Source organism: Hippoglossus hippoglossus, chromosome 1 (assembly GCF_009819705.1).
Source record: "Hippoglossus hippoglossus isolate fHipHip1 chromosome 1, fHipHip1.pri, whole genome shotgun sequence".
NCBI lineage: Eukaryota > Metazoa > Chordata > Actinopteri > Pleuronectiformes > Pleuronectidae > Hippoglossus > Hippoglossus hippoglossus.
Window position 1 is genome coordinate 211,593 of NC_047151.1, and position 19,001 is coordinate 230,593.

General features: G+C 41.0%; 1 protein-coding gene across 1 annotated transcript in view; it reads left to right on the top strand.

Annotated features, from left to right (window-relative positions):
- LOC117774938 (glycine receptor subunit alpha-3) overlaps nt 1-19,001 on the top strand; it is a 47,134-nt gene that overhangs the window by 12,520 nt on the left and 15,613 nt on the right. The window contains exons 3-6 of the mRNA XM_034607711.1: nt 78-301; nt 918-1,000; nt 16,534-16,671; nt 17,039-17,253. Coding sequence (XP_034463602.1) covers nt 78-301; nt 918-1,000; nt 16,534-16,671; nt 17,039-17,253 — 660 coding nt within the window. The remainder of the gene's footprint in view (nt 1-77; nt 302-917; nt 1,001-16,533; nt 16,672-17,038; nt 17,254-19,001) is intronic.

Here is a 19,001-nt window from a genome sequence, read left to right on the forward strand (position 1 = left end):
TTGGACACTGGTCAAACTTTGTTGAACTGTGTTTAACTAACCCTAACCCATATTCTTGTTGTTCTCTGTGTCGGTAGGACTACCGTGTGAATATCTTCCTTCGTCAACAATGGAATGATCCCAGGCTTGCCTATGCTGAGTACCCAGATGACTCTCTGGACTTGGACCCCTCTATGTTAGACTCCATATGGAAACCAGATCTGTTCTTTGCCAATGAGAAGGGAGCCCACTTTCATGAAGTCACTACAGACAACAAACTGCTCAGGATATTTAAGAATGGAAATGTTTTGTACTCCATTAGGTAAGTGCAGCTGGTGAGCATCAGTATTCGAGATGCTTAAGAACATCCCTTGTGAGACAGAGTGGTCAGTCATAAGTCAGTGGATATACAGTAGGTCCAGAGGAGGGATAACATTATTTTAGGTTTTCAGTTTGAGCACACATTTTTGTGACCAGAGGCACACAGTTAACCAAGGTCACGTAAACAGGATGGGATGTGAGGAATCCACCATATGTGGTGTAAATACATCATCTGAACCTTTAGGATTTGCCTTTTTTAAAGGGCAATCACTAAATAATGAAAAATGCATATGTATTTGAGTTGATTTTACAGTACCTGGTAATACCATTATTAATTTATGTAAGGAGCAAACACAAACAGCATGCTCGCCTGCAATTATACAATATAACAGTACAGCCTAAAATGATGTGTAGTTATACAATGTATTGAAATGGAAGCTGTCACATCTTAGATATTGCAGAGAGGTTTGGCTTCGGTTTTGGAGCTTCAAAGAGATCTCCCTTAGTGCTGTATTAGTATGAAATAAGCACAGATAGAGTACATGTGTATGACATTAATGGATACCCTGAAACCCTGTCACTGACTCATTTCTTCACTCCCCCTTCTTCACTTTCAGACTAACATTGACTCTGTCATGTCCAATGGATCTTAAAAACTTCCCCATGGATGTTCAGACTTGTATGATGCAGCTGGAAAGCTGTAAGTACGCACACACACAAACACACGCACAGTCATGACTTCGAAGGACATTACATTGACTTACATTAATTTCCTGGACAATTACTTGTCCCAACCATAATTATAACATGCCTAAACTTTAACCAAATCTAACCCTTACCTTAAAGCATGTTTCAAATTTGATAATTTTTGTTGTGGGGACTTGCTTTTAGTCCAAGTACCTATATTGTGACTATACAGATTTATGTCCAGTAAAACCTGGACCACACAAACACTTCTACTTCTGTACTTGTGGAGACCCTCATTGAGACAATGCATTTAGCTTACTCTAACAAAACCTTTACCCTGACCTGAATCTAAACCTAAACCTAAACTTAACCTTAACATTAAAACCAAGTGTTAACCCACAAACAGCACTTAGGTTAAACTCAATTGTCCTCACTCTCTACTTCTAAAACTCAAATTGGTCCTCACATAGATAAATTACACTTAAATATTAATTTGCACACATTTGACACCAAGTACTATATACGAGTACCACAATGGACAGATACCATTTCTGTTGTAAGTAATTAAATTTATTTGCTATTGTTAAAATTTTAATGAAACGTTTTTCTCCTTTGTTTAGTCTATTTCTCAATCTCAATAACAAAATCACCGGATAGGTTTTACAACCTTGTTTCCCTGCTTTTTGTAATTTGCACACAGATGTTGTGGTGCACAGTGTTCAGCTGTACTGCGAGTACTGTATCTGCACATCTGTGCACATCTTGCAATGTAAGGCTGCAGTCAAAAATTGAAGAAGATAAAGAATATTGGATGAAACACTAGTACCAAGGCAGATTATTGAGCTTTGTATGCTGTATAACCATCATGTTTGATGCTTAAAAAAGGCAGTCTTTTAAACCTTGATATCACATTCAGCTTTTCTCACTCAATAAATCAGCATTTCAGGGTTTCATGACAGTTGGTTCCAACCTGTGAGCAGGCTTGAATAAGCACTGATGACTGAATACATCAAAACATAAAGCTTCCCAAATCAGTCTCCTAAAATTAAACAATGCAAATTAAAATCCACCAATGCTATCTCCTCTCGCTTTTTAAATCATAATTGCAATGGCTTCTCCTGCTTGTGTCGTATGCCATACCTCAGTTAATGGCTCTGTCTCTTTACCCAGGGGGAATTAAACTGTGCACGACTTAGATTCATACAGTGAGCATTAACTGTGCAAACACGAACTGGATATTGAAAAGAGCAACAAGATTAAGATTAAGAAAATTAAGATATTTGGATCTTGTATAAACTCTTGTATAAACTATAAATGTTTGGATGTTTGAACGTTTTTTCTGTGTATCTCAACTTTTTAGATTCATCCATGCATCATATAATAACTATCATCCTCCTTCCACTTTATATCTCCCTTTGTGGAAACAGTATCTAAGCATATTCTTTTTAAGGAAACACAAAGTCATGTTTAATCATGTTGATAGGATTATAATGACTAATTCATATTTTGTCCATTCAGTAGCATGTTCTGGCCCCAGGGCACAGAGAGCAGTTGGATGCATTATATGTCTTTTATTCAGCTCCAGCTCAATGGCCAGAGATATTACTATATATAGATCCAGCTATGTGTGTGTGTGTGTGTGTGTGTGTGTGTGTGTGTGTGTGTGTGTGTGTGTGTGTGTGTGTGTGTGTGTGTGTGTGTGTGTGTGTGTGTGTGTGCTCGTCATGTCACACAGCAGAGAACATGAAAAAACAGACAGACACGCAAATAGCAGAGAGAGAGGATGAGAGGAAATGATTTATGTCATATCATGAAGAAAAATACAACATGATCCAACTGCACTTCAATTCAATTGAATTCTAAACATTTCATAGAGATGCACTGAAACATTAAATCAAGGAGGTTGTCGTGATATGCAGATACCTCAGCTTATAACATCTGATTCAGTGATATGATGATTGATTTTTTTTTTTTTACGAGACTGAAGTAGTTGAAATGGAGATACAAGTTTTTTGAGTGTGTGCCGTTGCTCTGAGTTTATGGTCAGGGACATTGTTACCACCAGGGGCAACTGTAAGACTTATAATCAATCAATCAATCAATCAAATTTTATTGTATAGCCCATATTCACAAATCACAATTTGTCTCATAACAAGGTGTGACATCCTCTGCCCTTAACCCTCAACAAGAGTAAGGAAAAACTACTAAAAAACCCTTTTAACAGGGTAAAAAGAACGTAGAAACCTCAGAGAGCCACATGTGAGGGATCCCTCTCCCAGGACGGACAGAAGTGCAGTAGATGTCAAGTGTAAAGGAGAACATCACCAAGATAAGGGTATTTGCAGCATTGATAAGAATACAAATTTTGAAGCATAACTGGAGGTCAATGAATTGATAGATTATTGTCAGTAACGGTCGAGGATCTGAGGAGAAATACTATGTATCAAGCAATCCTGCTGCAATCATAGTCTATGGTCAGCAGCCAGCAAGATCATGATCCACCATCAAGATCGGATGCCACTATAGTCCACAGTCATTGTCCACTGCCGCCATTAGGATCCACCATCAGCTGCCACCTCGATCGTGGTCCACCACCATTATCAGATGCCAACATGATAAAGTATCCGCCATTATTGTCACGATCAGCCAGCACGATACAGAATCCGTCATACTAGATCCACCATTACGATCTCTGATACGCGATCCACAGATCATAATCCACGATGTGGCTGCAGCCGCGGCCCTGGATCTGTGGACGATAAGGCAAAGGGACTCGGGGGAAGAAGTCGAGTCAGTAACATGTATTGATGAGATATTCATTTCTTTGATGTGATAAGGAGTGAGAAGAGGAAGGAGAAGCTGGAAAGAGAAGCTCCGTGTGTCATGTGTCCCCCGATATTCTAGACCTATAGCAGCATAACTAAGAGCAGGTCTAAGACAAGCCTGGACCAGCTCTAACTATAAGCTTTATCGTAAAGGAAGGTTTTAAGCCTACTCTTAAACGTACAGATGGTGTCTGCCTCCCGAACTGAAAGTGGGAGATGATTCCACAGGAGAGGAGCTTGATAGCTGAAAGCTCTTGCTCCAACTCTATTTTTAGAGACTTTAGGGATGACAAGTAAGCCTGAATTCTGGGAGCGCAGTGCTCTGGTGGGTTGATAAGGTACTAACAGCTCTTTAAGATATAATGGTGCCATATTGTTAAGGGCCTTGAAGGTGAGGAGGAGAATTTTAAATTCTATTCTAGATTTAACCTGAAGCCAGTGTAGCGAAGCTAATACAGGAGAAATGTGCTCTCTTTTCTTGGTTCTTGTCAGGACACGTGCTGCAGCATTTTGGACAAGCTGCAGAGTCTTTAACGACTTACTGCTGGAGCCTGATAATAAGGAATTAAAATAATCAAGTCTGGATGTAACAAAGGCGTGAACTAGTTTTTCTGCATCCTTTTGAGAAAGGACATGTCTGATTTTTGAGATATTACGGAAGTGGAATAAGGCGGTCCTAGGAATTTGTTTTAAGTGAGAATTAAAGGACAAATCAGGATCGAAGATCACTCCCAAGTTCCTGACTGTTTCATTGGAAGCAAGGGCAATGTCGTCTAGCGCAGCTATATCATTAGATAATGTATCTCTAAGGTGTTTAGGGCCAAGTATTAGAACCTCTGTTTTATCTGAGTTTAATAAGAGAAAATTGCGGGTCATCCAGATTTTTATGTCCTTGAGATGTGCTTGGAGTTTAGTTAATTGATTACACTGTTCTGGTTTTATTGACAAGTATAACTGGGTGTCATCCTCATAGCAGTGGAAATTTGTGTGTGTCCTGATAATGTTTCCAAGTGGAAGCATATATAATGAGAATAAAATTGGGCCGAGCACAGAACCTGTGGAACACCGTGGTTAGCTTTGGTGCGCATAGATGAGTCATCATTAATTTGCACAAATTGGAATCGATCTGAAAAATAGTATTTAAACCAGTTTAGGGCGGCTCCTTTAATGCTAATTAACTGTTCTAGTCTCTGTAATAAAATGTGATGGTCAATTGTGTCAAATGCTGCACTAAGATCTAAGAGAACGAGGACAGACACAAACCCCTGATCTGAAGCTATTAGAAGGTCATTAGTGACTTTTGCCAAGGCTGTCTCCGTGCTGTGATTGGCTCTAAACCCCGACTGAAAGTCTTCATATACATTGCTTTCCTGGAGAAACTCACACAGCTTATTGGCTACAACCTTTTTAAGGTTTTCAGACAGGAAGTGGAGGTTGGATATCGGTCTGTAGTTGGCTAAAAACTCCGGGTCCAGGATGGTTTTTTTGAGAAGGGGTTTGATTACAGCTAGTTTAAAGGACTGTGGTACATATCCTGATGATAATGAAAGATTAATTGTGTTCAGTAACGTACTATCAATTAGGGGCAGAATTTCTTTAAGTAATTTTGTAGGAATGGGGTCTAAGAGTAGGAATGGGATCTAAGAAAGAAATGATGTGCTCCATCCCAAAGTGCCGGGCAGTCGAATGTTAGCGGCTAAATTGCATCATGTTGGTCAGGGGCACCGAAAATGTCTTCCCTCACGCATGACACCTCAGAATACTACACCTTATAGCTCCCCCTTCCAGTCGCATTCGCCATTAACTAAGCAATAAGCATCCTCTGAAAAACATTACATTTCATTGTAAACCCATTAAAATACTTACTAATATATGCATGCAAAACAAATGTAAAAATATCCTGAAAGAAGGCTGCATGTCAACTATTCCAGCTATTACTCAGAGACCCCCCCCAAAAAAAATTCTTGCCCAATTTCAACCCCATATTCACTGAAAACGCAAACAGCTAATGTTAATAATCTGCTCCCTGTTAGCCTTACTGCCTCACTTCTTGTGTCTTTCTCCAGCCTTGTTTCATCTCCATCTTCCAACTCAATATCAGAAAAGTCAAATCATGCCATGGCTATAAACAACAAAAAGGATGGTCTAACAGTCTCTTACCAAATCATGGAAGAACTTATGTCCACCTACCAGAATTCAGTAAAAAAAGGCAGGTTCTCCATTTTTTCCAAAATCATAACAGAACACTGGCATGAACCCAGAATATTTTCCAAAACCATTAATTCCATAATCAACCCTCCCTGTAGACTACAAACTGCAGCAAGGGGGTCCTTGATCTGTGAGCTATTTTCAGCATTCTTCACCAGCAAAATAAATGATACAACACTCCAGATTGGTCATGTCACTGGTGAACCTGCTACCTCTCCACAATGAAACCCTTCTGCTTTGCTCAATAACTTCAAGTCCCTTTCACTATGCACCTGTAGACTGTATGCCCTGCCAGATTTTAATAGTGTTGGTTCTGCTGTTCTAACTATTGTAAATAGCTCTCTGTTCACTGGCTGTGTTCCCTCATGCCTTAAGCATGCAGTAGTGCACCTACTTTTTCAACAAAATCTCAATCCCACCGATTTAAAATTTTTTAGACCCATTTGTAAATTACCATGTTATTTAAAATTCGAGAGAAGACTGTTTAGAGTTGATTTATTTTATGTAGGGATGCACCGATATGGAAATTCTTGGCCGATACCGATACCGATACTTAAAACAACAATCTAGCCGATAGCCGATACCGATATTTGTTTATTATAGCCAGTGCATCTTGCCGCTTCTTATCAGCTTTCAGGAAATCATTGTATTCATCAATGTGTCTGCTTTTCAAATGAGCCTTCAGATTTGTGGTGTTGAAATCCTTGGTGGTATTACCCCCTCTTGAAATGTCAGCTGAACATGTCTTGCAAATTGCTAAACGGCGATCTTTCTCTGAGACAGTGAAGAAATCCCACACAGCCGACGCTGCCGACATTGTCTCTGCTGTTTGTATGTAGTACCTGTTGCGCATGTGCACACCGGACCCGCATTTCTCCGCGCTGGTCAGCCCGCGATTCTCCGCTTGTTGTTGTATGTAACCCGTTCAATGTCGGGTGTCGGGGGTAAATGACGTTTTCTCCAAGCAAGCCTTTAGCCCCCCCTCTCTCTCTTTTTATCTATATGACTGCTTGTGTGGCTGTATTGGATGGGCAGAGGGGGACATTTAATTATGTGATTGGGAAAATTGGGAAAATTAAAACTCCAGGACAACAGAAGGGGAATACAAAGTATGGGATGCATATTTTATCATTTATATCATATAAAATATGTCATTTATATCGTTTAAAATAATTTTTCAGTCTGTTTCCTGGCGCGATACGCTCGCTCGCACGCCGAAACCATCGGTGAAGGGCGCTGGCGCAGCGCGGCGCAGCGCAGCCCATGTGAACCACACAAAGGTTTAACAGGGGGGTGGATGGGAGGCGCCTGGCTTTCCTTGGGGCTGCGCTGCGCGGCGCGGCGCTTCAGCGCCCGGTGTAAACCCGGCGTCAGTGTACCATAATCTGGATGCCAGATTGGCAGGCTGCAGAAAACATACCAATGAACATCGGCCAATGTTATCGGTGAAAGTCAAGTTTATTACCGATACGCCGATGGCAGTAAACGAGGCGAATATCGGCCGCTACCGATATACGGCCGATACATCGGTGCACCACTAATTTTATGAACACAAGCAATATCTTTGACAAATTTCCATCATGTTTCCGTGCACGTCAGAGCACTGAAATTGCGCTCCTGAAATTAACCATGACCTGATTCTGGTGATTGTTAGATTTTAATTATTTTAGATTTGAGTCCAACATTTGACACGGTGGATCACGCTATCTTGTTTGATCAAATTGGAAAGTGGGTTGGCATTAGGGGACTGTACTAGACTGCTTTAAATCCTATCGATCAAACAGACCTTTCTCTGTAATCATGGGTAATGCCTCCTCTTCGGGTGGCCCCTCAAGGCTCTGTGCTTGGCCCTTTATTGTTCAGTTTATACATGCCACCCCTGGGATATATCATAAAGCCCCAAGCTACCCTATGTGCCAGAGCATAGCCTTAGATCCTCTGGCAAGGCTTTGTTGGCTGTTCCTAAGTTCCGACTCAAGACTAAAGGTGATCCGGCTTTTGCAGTCAGGGTGAAAAAAATCAGTGACATCTTTTAAATCCCTTCTTAAAACATATATTTTTCTAAGGACCTTTTATTAATTCTAGCACAATGTTTGATTGACAACATGTCTTATCTGTGATATTATTTATAGTTCTTTTTATTGTTGGGGGCTTACTTCCTTTTATTCTCTTTTGTTTTTGATCTATTCCATTACATTGTTTGTATTATTTTAATTACCTACATTTATTCGCCTTAATCCTGAATTGTCCTAATCCTTGTTTATTAATGTAAAGCACTTTGTAACTTTGATTTGACGAGTGCAGCATAAATACAGTTTATTAATATTATTATTATTAATAACTATTCTTAATATAAAGTATTGCAGCAATAAAAAAAAATTGTGCATTTATTTTGAAAATAAGAACGTTTTAAGAAAAACTGCCAAATAGGAAGGGATTCTATGAATGTTGTTGCCATGGCAGAGATTAGCACCTGTCGTTGGTCAGTCAGTTTGTGTCTGTCAGTCTGATATGGTAAAATAAAAAAATATAAATTTTCTAAACGATCTGGTAGCGTTTTGACCAAAAGTGTGACCCAGTTACGACGTTGAAGTCTGACTGTTTATTCAATTTTATTAACAATAAACTTTATTTATATGACTTTCAAAACCAAAGTTACAAAGTGCTTTACAATAAAAAAAGATGCAAGATTCACAAATTATAACAATATCAAATAATATGAAATTGTTAAAAACAAATCCCAACAGTTCAAAATAGGCCATTCCATAAAAGTGAGTTTTAAGAAGAGATTTAAAAGAAGATACTGAGATCTGGGGCAGGGAGTTCCAGAGTTGAAAAGCCCAGACAGCAAAGGCCAGGTCACCACTAGTGACCTGTCAAGATTTTGTAACCAAAAGTAGGGCCCTATTCGAGGATCCCAGGCAGCAATTAGGCTCATTGGGGGTTAACAAATCACATATATAGGCTGAAGTCTGACCATTCAAGCAGTAAAATCAACCCTAGAACTCACAGGTAACAAGTGGAGAGCAGCAAGGATTGGTGTGATGTGGTCTCTTTTCTTAGTATACGTTAAAAGCCTGGCAGTAGCAGTCTGCTTTAATTGCAGTCTTTGAATGTTTCTTTTACTGATGTCTGAAAAAAGTTCATTGCAGTAGTCAAGCCTGAAAGAAATAAAGGCATGGATGAAAGTTTTTAGGTCTGCAATAGAAAAGAAAGACCTGATCTTCTTCAACTGTCTCAGTTGGGCAAAACCTGACTGTACAACTTTGGTCACCTGCGCATCAAAAAACAAATCAAGAGTCAAAGACACCTAGATTGTGGGCCTCTTTACAAACATTATTGGATAAGGTACGCAGACTAGAAGAGAGAGTGTTAATTTAACTAGTACCGGGGCCAGGGGGTGTAATTATGATGACTTCTGATTTAGCATTGTTTAACTGCAGATGTTTTTTGGACATCCAATCTTTAATATCAGCAAGGCAGGACATAGTGCAAACCACATCAGTGGGGCCAGGCTTTAACGGGACATACAGCTGGGTGTCATCTGCATAGCAATGGAAATCAATGTCATAGACACACATGTGGGCTGGAATCAAAATCATACCTGAAATCAAAGAAAAAAGCTGAAATCACAGGGTGATCCAACTTGCGTGTCTTTTATCACAGCAACTCATAATATGACTCAGTAATGTGTATGGCCCCCATGTGCCTGTACGCACACCTGACAACGTCTGGGCATGCTCCTGATGAGTCGGCGAATGGTGTCCTGGGGGATCTCCTCCCAGACCTGGATCAGGGCTTCAGTGAGCTCCTGCACAGTCTGTGGCAGTACTTGGTAGTGTCGGATGCACCAATACATAACGTCTCATTGGTTCTCAATTGGATTTAGGTCAGGGGAACGAGAGGGTGAGTCAATGGCATCAATGCCTTCGTCATTAAGGAACTGCCTACACAATCTGGCCACATGAGGCCAGGCATTGTCCTGCACCAGGAGGAACCCAGGGCCCACTGCACCAGCATAAGGTCTGGCAATCTCTTAGCAGTCAAGGTACCGTTGGCTATGACATGGAGGTCTGTGCAACCCTCCAAGGATATGCCTCCCCAGACCCTTACTGACCCACTGCCAAACTGGTCATGCTGGATGATGTTACAGGCAGCATAACATTCACCACAGCTTCTCCAGACTCGTTCACGCCTGTCACATGTGCTCAGTGTTAACTGGCTCTCATCTGTGAAGAGAACGTGGCGCCAATGGCGGACCTGCCAATTCTGGTGTTCTCTGGCAAATGCCAAGTGAGCTGCACGGTGCTGGGCTGTGAGCACAGGTCCCACTAGAGGGTGAAGCCATCATCCTGGAGCAGCTACTCTCTGTACTCTCTTTCGAGGTGAGGACCTGGGTGAAGGAGCATGAGCCAGTGGAGGAACTTGCAGCTGACAAACTGGCTCTCCAGTACGTCAATGCCCGGAGAGGAGGACCTGCCCCACGCCCCACTAGTGCAGCACCTTGACCAGTGGTCCTGCCACCTCATCCCAGGTTTGCAAAAAGGGAGACTGACCAGGAGCTTCGAGGTAACACCAGCATTACAGCAAACCAACAACCATCTGGTAAGGACTTTGTTTGTTTCTATTGCCGGCAGCCAGGCCACAAAGCTTCTGTGTGTCCCATACGCAAAGCTAAGGTCACAGGCGCTTGCTATGCACCCCGGCCTGAGTTTGGCCCCACTGGAGATAAAGAAGCTAGAGTTCAACGTTATAAAACTGTGACTGTCAATAGACAGCAGGTTACTGCTCTGTTCGATACAGGTAGCATCATCTCTCTGGTTAAGCACAGTCTGGTACCTGTAGGAACTGTGGATTACAGTAGACATTTTATGTGTTTATGGGGACAATCATCCCTACCCTAAAGCTGATTTAACTGTCACTATTGATGAACAGCCTAATCTTCTGACTGTTGGGGTGGTAAAAAATCTACCAGTAGATGCCATTATTGTGGGGGACTTACCTGTTCTCATGGACTTATTGCATGAAATGACTTTCAAAGGAATGTGACTCTGGGGAAGATGAGGGGGAGACTGCTAAGGTCGATGTGAGTGTTGCTTGGTCTGTGATTACTCGATCACAGAGCCGGTGTCCAACCACTCCCAGACCTTGACAGTAGTCTGTGTGAAGATGGCACTAAGGGCCAAGAAAATCCCGTCGCCAATGCCGCTTTGAGGAGCAGCTCAGGCCAACAGAATCTGAAATCAAGAGTTTTCTGAGTGATCAACTGTGGGAAGTGCCCTGAGAATATGGCTGTTCAGCAGAGGCAAGATGAAACATTGAAACCATTGTTTGCTAAGGTGGTAGAAAGACAAATGTAAACTGTGTGGGTAAATTTGTTTTTATTGTTGATACAGGGGTGTTGTTTGCTGTTGGTGATGACCATAGATGTCTGGTAATACCGGTTAGTTGGAGAGCACTTATATGCACCTAGCACCCACCACTTCCATGGGCAGACACCTCGGTCGCCACAAAGACTTATGTACATCATAAGTTCATCAGTTCACGCTTTTATTGGCCATCAATGTACACCCACACCAGAAATATTGTGCCACATGCCGGACCTGTCAAAAAACATGCACTAGCAGAAAATCTGATCAGGATTTTATGCAACAATTTTCCTGTTATTACCACTCCTTTCCATATAATTGCCATGGATATTGTGAAAAGCAGTGGGGGCCACCAGTACATTTTAGTAGTGTGTGGACTATGCCAGCTGTTTCCCAGAGGCCTTCCCCCTGAGCACCGTCACTGCTCCCGCAGTTTGCGTGCACTGGTACAACTGTTTCTCCAGAGTGGGAATTCCAGATGAGATCTTGACAGACCAGGGAACTAATTTCACCTCCAGGCTGATGCAGCTCTTTCACAAGCAACTAGGAATCTCAGCAATGAAGACCACACCCTACCTTCCACATGTTCCAAACTAAAACATCCAATGTCCAATATCTTTAACCGACTTTTAAAGTTTAATAAGAATAATTGAAATACAAATAAAATAGATAGAATTCTATAAAATAATCATGTAAAAATTGAGTGGGGGGGGATCCGGAGGCAGTGGACGAGGCAGCCTGGAGGCATAGAGCAGGTGAACGGAGGGCAGACTGGAGAGTGCAGGAGTGAAGGTAGGTAATGGCACTTAACTCAGAGCTTACTGTTACCGGTTGGTGTGCGTGCAGGCAGGTCAAGTCAGGTGGCAGTTGAAGGTGATCCTGAACAGAGAGACAAAGCACGTTACAAGAGCTCGAAGCAAACCCGAAAAATTAAAAAGGTCACTGAATATACAGAAGATGCAGACGAATATCTACTGATGGCCGATAACAACAATCTTGGCAATGAGTGAGAGAAGTGCTGGTGTTCTTATACTGCTTCTGATGATGATGAGAGGCAGGTGGCAGGTTGTGTAGGTTGGGAGGAGTACTGAATGGACCAAAGGTTTTCATAAGCGGGAAACACGGCCACCCCTGCACACACACACACACACACACACACACACACACACACACACACACACACACACACACACACACACACACATGTACAGTGCCTTGCATAAGTATTCACCCCCTTTGGACTTTTCTACATTTTGTCATGGTATAACCACAGATTAAAATTTATTTCATTGTGAGTTTATGTAATGGACCAACACAAAATAGTGCATCATTTGGAAGGTGGGGGGAAATATTACATGGATTTCACAATTATTTACAAATAAAAATCTGAAAAGTGTTGAGTGCATATGTATTCACCCCCTTTACTGTGAAACCCCTAACAAAGATCTGGTGCGACCAATTGCATTCACAAGTCACATTTGCAAGTCACATAATTAGTAAATAGGGTCCACCTGTCTGCAATTTAATCTCAGTATAAATACACCTGTTCTGTGACGGACTCAGAGTTTGTTAGAGATCATTACTGAACAAACAGCATCATGAAGACCAAGGAGCTCACCAAACAGGTCAGGATAAAGTTGTGGAGAAATATGAAGCAGGGTTAGGTATAAAAAAATATCCAGAGCTTTGAACATCTCTCTGAGCACCCATAAAATCCATCATAAGAAAATGGAAAGAATATAGCACAACCGCAAACCTACCTAAGAGGAGGCCGTCCACCCAAACTGAAGAGTCGGACAAGGAGAAAATTAATCAGAGAAGCAACCAGGAGGGCCCATGGTTACTCTGGAGGAGTTGCAGAGATCCACAGCTGAGGTGGGAGAATCTGTCCACAGGACAACTATTAGTCGTCTACTCCACAAATCTGGCCTTTATGGAAGAGTGGCAAGAAGAAAGCCATTGTTGAAAGGGATCCATAAAAAATCCCGTTTGGAGTTTGCCAGAAGCCATGTGGGAGACACAGCAAACATGTGGAAGAAGGTGCTCTGGTCAGATGAGACCAAAATTGAACTTTTTGGCCTCAATGCAAAACGCTATGTGTGGCGAAAACCCAACACTGCCCATCACCCTGAGCACACCATCCCAACAGTGAAATATGGTGGTGGTAGCATCATGCTGTGGGGATGCTTCTCTTCAGCAGGTACAGGGAAACTGGTCAGAATAGAGGGAAAGATGGATGGAGCCAAATACAGGGAAATCCTTGAAGAAAATCATGATGCAGTCTGCAAAAAGACTTGAGACTGGGGCGGAGGTTCATCTTCCAGCAGGACAATGACCCTAAACATACAGCCAGAGCTACAAAGGAATGGTTTGGATTAAAGAATGTTAATGTCTTAAAATGGCCCAGTCAAAGCCCAGACCTCAATCCAATAGAGAATCTATGGCAAGACTTGAAGATTGCGGTTCACAGACGGTCTCCATCCAATCTGACTTGAGCTTCATCTTTTTTGCCAAGAAGAAATGGACAAACCTTTCCATCTCTAGATGTGCAAAGCTGGTAGAGACATACCCCAAAAGACTTGCAGCTGTAATTGCAGCGAAAGGGGGTTCTACCAAGTATTGACACAGGGGGGTGAATACTTATGCACCCAACAGATGTCAACTTTTTTGTTCTCATTATGTTTTGTGTCACAATAAAATTTATTTTGCACCTCCAAAGTAACTATGCATGTTTTGTTGATCAAACGGGAAAAAGTTTATTTAAGTCTGTTTGAATTCCAGTTAGTAACAGTACATAATGGGAAAAAGTCCAAGGGGGGTGAAATACTTATGCAAGGCACTGTATGTGAGGTATTAGGAGCAGCTCCATGAAGGATTTAAAAATGAGCAAGTAAGTAGCACTTAAATGGCACTTACTTATACCACTTTGTAGTTTTGCTTTTTTGAAGAAATTGTACTTTTTTTTGAAGAACTTGTATTTCTTGATCTTGTTGTTCTGGTATTGTACCCTCATGGTTGAATGCACTTATTGTAAGTCGCTTTGGATAAAAGAGTCAGCTAAATGAAATGTAATGTAATGTAATGTAAAGCAGTAAAACTTTAAAATCAACCTGCGGTTTACTGGTAGCTGGTGTATAGATTTAAGAACAGGGGTGTTTTTGGCTGTCTTATAGATGTGGTTAAAACTCTTGCAGCTAATTTTTGGATTAGTTGTAAGTGCCTGGTTGTCTTTTTAAGAAACCCTGTTCAAAGTTATTTGCAGTAGTCAGTTTTACTAGAGATAAAAGCATGAAATCAGTTTTTGCAAGTCTTGTTTTGTCATTGAGGTCCCTTTGAGGTGGTACAATGCTTATTGCTGTAATTGCTACAGGACCAGTATCCAACCTCCCCTTCCTGTCTAAAATCCTTGAAAAAGTTGAAGCCAAACAGCTGTGTGAGTTTCTCCAGGAAAGTAATGTATATGAAGACTTTCATATACATTCTAATACGTTCTAATACTTGGCCCTAAACACCTTAGAGATACATTATCTAATGATATAGCTGCGCTAGACGACATTGCCCTTGCTTCCAATGAAACCGTCAGCAACTTGGGAGTGATCTTCAATCCCGATTTGTCCTTTAATTCTCACTTAAAACAAATTTAAAGGACCGCCTTCTTCCACTTGCGTAATATCTCAAAAATCAGACAGCTGCAGCACGTGTCCTGACAAGAACCAAGAAAAGAGACCACATTTCTCCTGTATTAGCTTCGCTACACTGGCTTCCGGTTAAATCTAGAATAGAATTTAAAATTCTCCTCCTCAACTTCAAAGCCCTTAATAATATGGCACCATTATACCTCAAAGAGCTGATAGTACCATATCAACCCACTAGAGCACTGCGCTCCCAGAATTCAGGCTTACTTGTCGTCCCTAAAGTCTCTAAAAGTAGAATAGGAGCCAGAGCTTTCAGCTATCAAGCTCCTCTCCTATGGAATCATCTCCCACTTTCAGTTCGGGAGGCAGACACCATCTGTACGTTTAAGAGTAGACTTAAAACCTTCCTTTTGATAAAGCTTATAGTTAGCGCCGGTCCAGGCTTGTCTTAGACCTGCTCTTAGTTATGCTGCTATAGGTCTAGAAGGTCGGGGGACACATGACACACGGAGCTTCTCTTCCAAGCTTCTCCTTCCTCTTCTCCATCCTTATCACATCAAAGAAATTAATATCTCATCAATACATGTTACTGACTTGACTTCTTCCCCAGAGTCCCTTTGCCTTATCGTCCGCAGATCCAGGGCCGCGGCTGCGGCCACATCGTAGTTTATGATCTGTGGATCGCGTATCAGAGATCGTGATCGTAATGGCGGATCCTGTATGGCAGATTCTGTATCGTGCTGGCTGATCGTGATAATAATGGTGGATCCTGTATCGTGTTGGCATGTGATAGTGGTTGTGGACCATGATTGAGGTGGCAGCTGATGGTGGATCCTAATGGCGGCAGTGGACAATGACTGTGGACTATAGTGGCATCCGATCTTGATGGTGGATCATGATCGTGGTGGCTGCTGACCATGGACTATGATTACAACAAGACTGCTTGATATATAATATTTCTGACAAAAATCCATCAATTCATTGACCTTCCATTATGCTACTCAGTGTTTATTCTAATTAATGCTGCAAATACCCTTATCTTGATGATGTTCTCCTTTACACCTGACATCTATTGCACTTCAGTCCGTCCTGGGAGAGGGATCCCTCACATGTGGCTCTCTCTGAGGTTTCTACGTTCTTTTTACCCTGTTAAAAGTTTTTTTTGTAGTTTTTCCTTACTCTTGTTGAGGGTTAAGGGCAGAGGATGTCACACCTTGTTAAAGCCCTATGAGACAAATTGTGATTTGTGAATATGGGCTATACAAATAAAATTTGATTGATTGATAATTTCACTCTCAAAAGTCACAGTGACTAATACATAAACAAAGCAGAGGGGAAACGACGTATGAGGCAACAGACACCATGATACATTTTATTTTACAGCACTTTTATACTTGGAAACACATAATCCAATACATAAGAGGGAGAGAACACACGGACACGCACTGTCACTCAATCAATGTGTTATTGTTTGTTCATTATGAAATGTCCTTTCATCTGTTTTTTCAGTTGGTTACACAATGAATGACCTGATCTTTGAGTGGCAGGAGAATGGACCAGTACAAGTGGCTGAAGGGCTCACGCTCCCACAATTCATTCTTAAAGATGAATCAGACCTCAGATACTGCACCAAGCACTACAACACAGGTAACACATGCACACGTGCACACACACACAGATGTAATCCTCATGATACAAATAACATTTACACAATGTGAAGTGGTTGCCATATTACATACATTTTTTGCATTGGGGAACAAAAAAACAGCTTCAGGCGGAGGTAAAAAAAACAACACTGACATCCAAGCCCCAAAGTTAGCCTATAATGCAACCCAACATTTTGCAGCTACACCAATTGCTGTGACATCACCAATATGTTTTTGAAGGGATGTTTTGAACAGCATAAAACTGCTTATATTTTGTTAGTTATTAGAGCCAGACAAACCAAATTCCAAGAAATGAAGATATAAGAAATAGGTGAGTGTTATTCTACTGTGTTTCTGCTTTTTTGTAGGTAAATTTACTTGTATTGAGGTGCGATTCCATCTTGAGCGTCAGATGGGGTACTATCTGATCCAGATGTACATCCCTTCTCTGCTCATTGTCATTTTGTCCTGGGTCTCCTTCTGGATCAACATGGACGCTGCCCCGGCCAGAGTTGCACTGGGTATCACCACTGTCCTTACCATGACAACACAGAGCTCAGGCTCCCGGACTTCACTGCCTAAGGTCTGTGTTTGTGCATTTTATTATTTCGAGTCTTCACCTTCACCTTCATTTGTGAAAAGTGAATAAGCAATGACAATCCTAACCCATACCCGTAACAATTAAGTGTAACACACCTTCATCTTTATATATGTAGCACCCGACATGAAACTCTATGCTATGCATATGTTATATTAACTTAATAACACAAACTCATACTCATGTGATTTTAAATAACTGACCCAGACAACTCTTTTGAATATAAGTGAAATATATATATATATCTTTTTCAAAATTAGTTATCGTACCTGGCAAAATATTCAAACTGGTTTAAAAACAAATATTGTATTTCAAACTTAAATTCTGTACTGTAGTACAGTACTGTAAATCAAAAATCCCTATCTCTCACTTTATTACAATAGATCAACAAACACAAAGCTTAGTTAAATATTAGCATCAGCTAACGTGGACCCACACACACACACTCAGCCGCACAAAAAATAAAAATGTGAAAACCGTTGCAGGCATGTGTGATGCTTGTGTTCGATGCGGCCGACTGAAACTTTACCTTTAGCAAAACACAGGACAGTTCAACTCACAGTTCCCTATTAGTCCTGGTCCTGGAGAAACAGTTTGTAATCCCAGGGGGCCCACCACACAATGGAAGCCTCATTCAACTCTGGAACAATCTTCCGTCAGTGATGGCGTACTCTCATGTACTCCCTAATGACACCACGGTTTTTGGCCAACGGTTAGCATTAGCAACCCTAACTGTAGCATCCCCAGCTGAATGATGGTCTTACTCTCTTTTTACTGATGTTTCACAACCCTTTATTTCCATCTCCATACATGCTGTGATAAGTGTGAAGGAGGAGCTAGGAGGAAACAAAACAAATATTACTTCCCTTATATACTTATAAACGACTTGTATAGTCCTTTAAATTTGTGGTATTATTAACCAACTGTCTTTTAGGTTGTCCTTCATAAGGCTTGACTTTAACATGAATTTATACAAACATAAAATCCATATGAACTTAATAGCTATTTATCTTAACAAAATAACAAACTCTGAATAGAGGGCTGCATATAAACATATTCAACTTAAATTAAATTATTTGTCACTTTATAAACCACATCATATTCTCATAAACATAACAACAATTATTAGTGTGAATGATATAGTCTCAGTATGAGCATACTTTGCCCCACATATTGTAAATTTAACACACACACACACGTGTCCTTACACTCAGCAAAACTGCAAAAGTACATTTAGAATTCAGTCTATAATAATGACAATAAGAAACAAAATATCCACAAACCTTGTGCCCTTATCAGCCAAGTGCTAAACAACTAAAAGTACTACTACTACCACTACTTTTCCTGTGTTGTGTATGTTCCCAAGTGCTGAAATGCTTATTTTTCCTCCATTTTTACTGGCAGATGTGTCACATGGGCAAATACACATCATGTGAGTGTAGAGTGTGTGTGTGTGAGAAAGAACCCCTTAGACTTGTATGCATGAGAAAAAAAAAATTGACATGGAGGACTATTACTTCACCCTTATTTGCACACCAATCTCTCTCACGCATACTGTTTTGAAACTGTGTGAGTGTTTAGAGTTTAGGAGGTTTCTCATGTTTCCAGTACTTAACAGAGCTTTGCACTCCACTATATTGCGCATGTCTGAATAAGTCATTGTTTCATAAGGTGAGTGTGTGAACTTGTACATATATCTTTGTGAGGAACGTTTTCAGCATTGGCATCTAAAC